The sequence below is a fragment of the Zonotrichia albicollis genome, chromosome 12 (assembly GCF_047830755.1).
Source record: "Zonotrichia albicollis isolate bZonAlb1 chromosome 12, bZonAlb1.hap1, whole genome shotgun sequence".
Taxonomy (NCBI): Eukaryota; Metazoa; Chordata; class Aves; order Passeriformes; family Passerellidae; genus Zonotrichia; species Zonotrichia albicollis.
Window position 1 is genome coordinate 6,690,437 of NC_133830.1, and position 7,935 is coordinate 6,698,371.

The window sequence follows — 7,935 nt, forward strand, 5'->3', positions numbered from 1 at the left end:
GGGGGGGAAAGTCAGAATCAATGTAAAAAATACTAGCACTTATCAAAAACACAGCAGGCAGTTGTTTCTTCCAGCCATCTCCTCAATAATTCATGCCCAATATACAGAAGCCAAGCTTGGGAATACACAGTGCCAAAACAGCCAAGGGAACTGTTTCTCCCATCACCCAGATGCAAAGCACAACTCCAAAATAGAGGCACCAGCCAAAAGCATTGTACTTAAACCCCAGTTCCAGCAAATAACACCAAAATGTGTCTGGAGGGGTTCAGCTGGACAGCAAGCATGGCCCAGGAGGTTGGGTGGGATCCTGCATCCCACAGGATAGCCCTGGGCACCAAAAGTGCCCTTTGCAGGAGCCAGGCACCCTGTGCCTGCCCAACCACCCAGCTGTGTTCCACTCCAAAAGCACCAACTCTGGTTTTATCTCATTGCCAGCTTCCAAGGGAATACAGTGCGTGATACAGACAGAGCTGTAAGGATAAAAACAGGGTTTGGCTTCAGGTATCAACTGGGGATGAACCTCAAGGGCTCCACACACAGGGCCATGGAGGCACAGGCATTGTGCACCTGTAACATGTGGCACAGACGATTTGTGGGCAAGCCCTGATGAGAAGGGAGAGCAGGGCAGGGCCAGAGCCAGTGGGGACACATGGGGACCACCCAGCTCTTTTGCCACCATCTCCACTTGATGGAGGGAACATGCTCCAGCACTGGCAGTGTTTGCTGTGTGAGGTCAGGAAAGACAAATTCAAAGATATTTAATAAACAAATGGAGAAACATCAAGAAAAGCAAAATGAGAAGTAGATTAACACAGGCCAGAGGCAGATACGACTTCCACACTATCCTGGATTAACTCCAGCTGAAACCAGGGCTGTTTAGGGCCCCCATTATTTGCCTTCTATTTGTTCTGAGCCACAAGCTCTGGTGTAACACATTTGAGCTTCTTTCTGAAACTACAAAGGCGACAAACCCACTTTTTCCTGTGACTCCTTCAGGGTCTGTGTCCTTCCCCTGTGCTCAAACACCAGAAACGCTCTTTCAGCCTTGAGGAGAGAAAACTGAGAGGATTCCTCATTGTCTGCCAGTGTGTGCAGGGAGGGTGCCAAGAAGATGAGCCAGGCTCTACGCAGTGCTGCCAAGCAAGAGGACAAATGACAATGGGCACCAAGTGATGCACAGGAGGTTCCACCTGAAAATGAGGAAAAACTTTCCTGTGCAGTGACTGCACACAGGAACAGCTTGCCCAGAGGGCTGCGGAGTCTTCCTCACTGGAAACATTCCAGAAATGTCTGAACACAGCCCTGCACCACGTGCTGCTCTGGGATCACAAATGGTTTTGGTTGGAAGGGCATTTTGAAGAACACCCAGTTCCAACCCTGGCCATGTGAAGGAACACCTTCCACTAGACCAGGAGCCCCTTCCAGCCTGGCTTTGGAACCTGTGACTGTGACTGCGATTTAGCGGCTCTTTCTGTGTTTGTTTGTGTCCCCATGTCGCTCTCTGTGTTTGTTTGTGTCCCCGTGTCCGTACCAGGCCCGTCCCGCCGCTCTCCGCCAGGGGCCGCCCATCTCCTCCGGCCGCCGGGATCCTCCGCGCCGCCAGGGGGCGCCTCGCGGCGGAAGCACGGGGCCGCTTCCGCCGGTCGCGGCTGAGTCACTGGGCCGCGCCGCCTCCCGCTGCCCAGCGCTGCCCGTCCTGCCGAGCCCCGGCCCCGCGGCCCCCGTCCCGCCGCCGCCATGCCGCTGGAGAACCTGGAGGAGGAGGGGCTGCCCAAGAACCCCGACCTCCGCATCGCGCAGCTCCGCTTCCTGCTCAGCCTGCGGCCCCGCGCGCCCGACCCCGCCGCGCGCGACGAGCTGATGGCGGCGGTGCGGCTGCACAGTGAGTGGGGCCCGGGGGAGGCTGTGTGTGTGTGTGGGTCTGTCTGTCTGTCGGCCGGCCGGCCCCGGCTCCCACCGTGTGTCCGTGTGACCGCCCGTGCCCATCGGTCCGGTTGAGTACACGTTCCCCCTCAGTTCGGCATCGCTGTGACTCCCCCGGGGCAGCCCGAGGGTCCCGTCCCCAGCTCCGAGCGCTCTTCCGTCCTGCTGGGACTGCCAGAGCTGGAGCTGAGCTCCGCGGGCTGCTGTGCTCACAGCGGGATAGAGAGAATCACAGAACATCCTGAGCTGGAAGGGACCCCCAAGGATCATCAAAGTCCAGCTCTTGGTCCCGCACAGGATGCTCCACTCTGCCTGAGGGCATTGTCCAAGGGCTCCATGAGCTCTGCCCTGGGGAGCCTGTTCAGTGCCCAACCATTCTTTGGGGCAAGAACCTTCTCCTGATATGCACCTGAAACCTCCCCTGACACAGCTCCATGCTGTTTACTCAGCTCCTGTCAGGGGTTTCCAGAGAGCAGAGATCAGCTCCTGACCCTCCACTTGGTCTCATGAGGAAGTTTTAGACAACTTTGAGATCTCCCCTCAGTCTCCTCTAGGCTGAACACACCAAATTCCCTCAGCTTCTCCTTATACACCCCTCCCAGACCCTTCATCATCTTCATGTCCCTCCTTTGGATGCCTTTTAACAGTTTAATGTCTTTCTGGTATTGTGGTGCCCAAAACTGCCCCAGAACTAGCAGTGAGGCCACCCCAGTGCAAGGTACAGAATGTGCAGATGAGGTCAGTGAAAGGAAGGCTTGCAGAAGCAGGGGCTGTGCTGTGTCTGGGTTCAGCAGGTACCTGGTCACAGAAGGGACATCTCTGGTGTTGACAGTCCTGTTGTCCTTTTAGGAACAAACACTCTGTCGTTGCAGCAGTGAACAGCAGAACCCTTCCTGCCTCTCTTTCAGACATGGCTCCATACTACGAAGCCCTGTGCAAGTCTCTGGAGTGGCAGATGGACACGGATCTGCTGAACAAAATGAAGAAAGCCAATGAGGAGGAGCTGAAACGTCTTGACAATGAATTAGAGGATGCAGAAAAGATCTTGGGGGAGAGCGAAATCCGGGATGCAATGATGGCCAAGGCTGAGTACCTGTGCAGGATTGGGGACAAGGTTGGTGACAGCAGAGGCTTTATGGACTCCTAGAAAACAGTGCATGGGAACCCTGCTAGCTGGGCAGGTCCCAGTGAGCACTGGGGGGCTTGCAGAGCATTTTCTCTATGGCACAGGTCACACGTGGCTGGCAGGTAGGGGAGACTCTTACTGAAATATAAATTATCTAGAAACAAAACAGTTCTTGAAAGAAAATTTTTTTCTTGACAATGAGAAAAGTTTGCAGACACCATTATTTACTTTCCTTACACTTTTAGACTTTTCCAAGCTATTTAGATTGTGCAGCTGAATTTCAAGTTACAGAGTAGATTTTCATAGTCTTTAGCTTTAAAAGATACATAAGGAACAGCTTTTCTAACTTGATTTAAACTTGGATACATTAGGATTATTCAGAATGCATAATGTCAAAATTACAACTACCAGTGGGAGACAACACATGTTCTTACAAGAGGTATTTTGTGAATGTTCTGGGTGCTTTTAACATTCTTACAGCAGCAAATTGTGTTTTGCCAGGAGGGAGCTCTGACTGCATTCCGCAAGACTTATGACAAAACTGTGGCCTTGGGACATCGCCTGGATATCGTGTTCTATCTGCTCAGGATTGGCTTGTTTTACATGGACAATGACCTCATCACTAGGAACATTGAAAAGGCAAAAAGGTACTGCTGGGGTTGTCTGAGTGCTCTAAAGCATTTTGGAAACAAGCTGTAAAAAAAGAAATGGAAGAGAAATACTTTTTTGTCCAGAAATGACTGGGACTGGTTTGAGAGAGAATCAGTGATGGGTGGGTGTTACTTTGTTTTTAGAGCACTTCTTGCTCCTGGATTTTTTAATGGGGCCAAGGGAAAGGTTAAGATTTTGTGGTGTCTGTTTTCTAGCAGCTGGCTCAATTTGTTTTTGCAGCCCAGCTCCCACTCCCTCTTGGGGTGTGGCTGCTCCCAGTGGCACTCAGCTGGCTTTGTAAAGAGGGAGCTTTTCCTCTCAAAGCAAGAGTGGCATGGTGTAATTTGGTGCCACTGGTTGCTTCACTGGTCTCTGTGCTCCCACTGTTTTGAACCTCAGCAGTTCCTGTAGAAAGCTGTGGTTCCATTCTCTCTGCTGCTGCCATGAGACACCAAGGCAGAGGAGGTTCCCACTTCCCTTGTTCCTTGGGCAGGGATAGTTTGTGTTGCCTTCTCAGCAGTTTTGTCTCATCCCTGCCCTTCTTACAGCCACACCAGTTTTGTTCAATCCTTAAAAAGAGGCAACCTGAATCCTTTTTTCTATGCTGCAGCTTTGATTTTAGCAGCAAAGGCAGTGGAAATCTGTTGCCACAGTCCAGGCTGACAGTAATATTTACCTATACATCCACAGAGACTGTTGTCACAGCTGAAGAGGCTGTAAACTTTTCCTTTCAGCTGAAACTTGCACTGTGGAAAAGCCTCTGGCCTCTCCTGTCCCAAGGAAGCCACTTTCCAACACCAACTGTACAAAACCTGGGCTGTTTCAGCAAGCTCTAACATAAACCAAGTTATCACCTCTCTAATCTCATGGTATCAGTTGATTTGTACCTGTTTCATATAACTTATTACATGACACATTTACATGAGTAAATATTCTTTGTTCTGTTTTAAGTCTAATAGAAGAAGGAGGAGACTGGGACAGAAGAAACCGTCTCAAGGTGTACCAGGGCCTTTACTGTGTAGCCATTCGGGACTTCAAACAAGCAGCAGAGCTGTTCCTTGATACAGTTTCCACATTTACCTCCTATGAACTGATGGATTACAAAACCTTTGTAACATACACTGTTTATGTCAGCATGATTGCCCTGGACAGGCCTGACCTGAGGGAGAAGGTAAGGGGAGCATGTGGAGCACTGCTGCAAACTGACAGAGCCTTAACCTGTTCATCTGGAGGGGCTGGTGGTTAAAGATGTGTGTTTGTTTCAGGTGATTAAAGGAGCAGAGATCCTGGAAGCCTTGCACAGTTTGCCAGCTGTACGGCAGTACCTGTTCTCTCTCTATGAATGTCGTTATGCAGCCTTTTTCCAGTCCCTAGGTAAGGCTGGGTTCTGTCCCTCAGCACTGTTTCAGATCCTACACAACTTTTGTGGAGAAGTTACAGTCTAAAACTAGAGCTATGTGCAGAAAAAACAAACTAGAGACATTTTTGAACAGTTTGACCTAAAATTTTCTGCTTTGATTTTTCAAACAAAGAAAGACAAATTTCTCATCCAATGAGCCTTGTGAAAGGTCACATCTGATTAGGTGAAAAAGCACTTTGAAAATGGCTATGAAACACCATCTTACCTGAAGAGCCAGATCAGGAAAGATTTGGGAACTTTCTGTGTAAAAGGGTGACACCAAAAAAAAGCTCTTCAGAAAACCCTCATTCTTGCCAGTTCTCAGACTGCTTGTTTTTCTTCTGTGAGAGAATACAAAAAAATGAGATATTTAGAAAAATAAAGGAAGATCCCTTGATTTTGTGGAAAACTAGGCCTAATGTTAAAGGGCAGCATCTTCCTATTGCCAGCCTCATCCCAATGAGAACCGATGCTGTGAAGGAAAAAAAAAAATCACTTCAGTGCCTGGAAATCCTTGCAACTAATTTAAGAGCTAGTAGCAGAAAATGAATGTTGTGTCCTTATACAGGTGTGGGTAACAATGTTTCCTGAAGGAGTTACATACCAAGTCTGCTTGTTACCCAGCTCTGCGGGCGGCAGGTCCAGCTCTTGCCTTCAGAGAGGTGGTCTCTCCCCCTGAAAGAAGGATGCTGTGCATTTTTACAGGCTCCCATTAGCTCTGCCACAACATTGTTTGCATGTTCTTACACTCGTGGTTGCAGAACTGATACAGATTACGTGAATTTACTTCTCTTAGTGCAGAATCCCTTTCACATCCTGAGGAGTGCAAAATACAACATAGTTATGGTCACACTTAATAACTGGTGCTGTGTGCTTTATTTACATAACTGATATATGACATTACTTAGAAATAACTGACTTCTCTTATTTATTTTGCTTCTTTCTTTCTCTTCTCAGCTATTGTAGAGCAGGAGATGAAGAAGGACTGGCTGTTTGCACCCCACTACCGATACTACGTGCGGGAAATGCGGATCCACGCCTACAGCCAGCTCCTCGAGTCCTACCGCTCCCTGACGCTAGGGTACATGGCAGAGGCCTTTGGAGTCAGTGTAGAATTCATAGATCAGTAAGTTCTTGGCCTTTCCCAGTTCACAGACATCTCCCTTTATACCCTTTAAATATTTATGGTGATCTCATTGTGAAGAAAAATCTTTGTTCGCTTGTATCCTAAATACGCCAAGTTATGTTTCTATGGAAGAGTGTGAGAAGCTGCTATTTTATTAATTACTTTGTTCTTTATATTACTGTATTTATTGACCTCCACATGCTATGGAACTTTAGATTTTAGACAGCTTCATTCACAGTTATGCAAAATCTGAGCTGTTTCAACTTCGGGAATCTGCACATTTTTGTACTCTGCCAGTCTCCTTCTCTCATTTTCCTTGGTTTCTGTTATGTGGACAGGATCTGATGTTTTTCACTTAAATTAAGCATACTCTGCAGTTCCAATTTGAAATTATTTTCTAGAATAAAACCAGCAGATTTAGGTCATGATAAGAACTAAGTGGTGAGTGAAGTAAGAAACTGACTTTTACTCTGTGTACATGAAGCACATTATTTTCAAATGTCTTCAAAAGAGTTATTCTTGTTTCAGATTTTCTAACATAGAAAACTTACAGAAATATTAAAGTGCTTGAATTATTCAGAAATTAGTAAGTGTTTCAAGAGAAACCAAATACCATTTAACTCAAAAGTAATTTTCTTAAAGTCATTCTATGCTTATGTTTCCTGTAATTTATAATGATTTGTAACTTACCTTACTGTTGAGCATAGGAATATTTTCCTCTACCATCAGTGCTGTAGACCACCAGTTGGTTAAACAAAACAATAATAATAAAATTTTAAAAAGCATTAAAAAAATTAAATATTATTGAGATACTTTTCTAATTAACTGACTGGCATGAAGATATTTACCTCAGGATAAATTCCAAATAGCCGCTCTGCATTACTGCTGCCTTTGGATTTGAAGAGTAGTTGATACAAAGCTCAGTGATAAGTTTCACTAACTCAAGTACAACACTTTGGCCTGAGGAGAAAAAACTAAGAGGTTTTGTGTTCAGGTCACTAAAATGATTGTTTTTGTGTGGAATGTCCAAGCCTTAATAAGATGAGGATGCATAAGATACCGGATGAAGATCCATAGGCTGTTGCTTCAGAAATAGAGTGTGGTATAACAGCAGTTTCAGTGCTCTTAGGTCTACAAGGCCCTGGTGAAACAGAATTTAACTAGCTTTTTTCTTTATTTAGGGAGCTTTCAAGATTTATTGCAGCTGGGCGATTGCACTGCAAAATAGACAAAGTAAATGAGATTGTAGAAACAAACAGGTATGTAACAATTCCTGGAGGTTGTTTTTAACAGACCAGTTGAATTCTATATATTTTGATGACATTTACTACAGAAATGTTTAATGCTTTGGTATAAATCATATTCTCAGTTCTAACCCCCTGTTTTTTCCCCCATGATTCCTAGGCCTGATAGCAAGAATTGGCAGTACCAAGAAACCATCAAGAAAGGAGATTTGCTGCTAAACAGAATTCAGAAACTTTCCCGAGTAATTAATATGTAATTTTTTTAATGCAAGGGAATGCAAAATTTAGATGTTTAAAACATTTTGGAAGTAACCTATAAATATATTGCATAACTTGGTATACTGTAGGGAAAAAAATAACTAGCAAGAAAGGTAGTGTTTTTACTTTCCACTTCATTATGTACACACTGTTCTGTTCTGGTGTATGGAACCCAGTTCATTTATTAAATGTATGATACCGTTGGTGA

The 7,935-nt window shown here is 45.8% G+C and overlaps 1 protein-coding gene across 1 annotated transcript; it reads left to right on the forward strand.

Annotated features, from left to right (window-relative positions):
• The first annotated feature begins 1,610 nt into the window (after window positions 1-1,610).
• Window positions 1,611-7,935, forward strand: PSMD6 (proteasome 26S subunit, non-ATPase 6). The gene is made up of 8 exons (XM_074550462.1): window positions 1,611-1,882; window positions 2,832-3,037; window positions 3,551-3,696; window positions 4,652-4,871; window positions 4,966-5,074; window positions 6,057-6,225; window positions 7,407-7,484; window positions 7,630-7,935. The coding sequence occupies exons 1-8, from the start codon at window positions 1,738-1,740 to the stop codon at window positions 7,724-7,726; spliced, it is 1,170 nt and encodes a 389-aa protein (XP_074406563.1). The 5' UTR covers window positions 1,611-1,737; the 3' UTR covers window positions 7,727-7,935.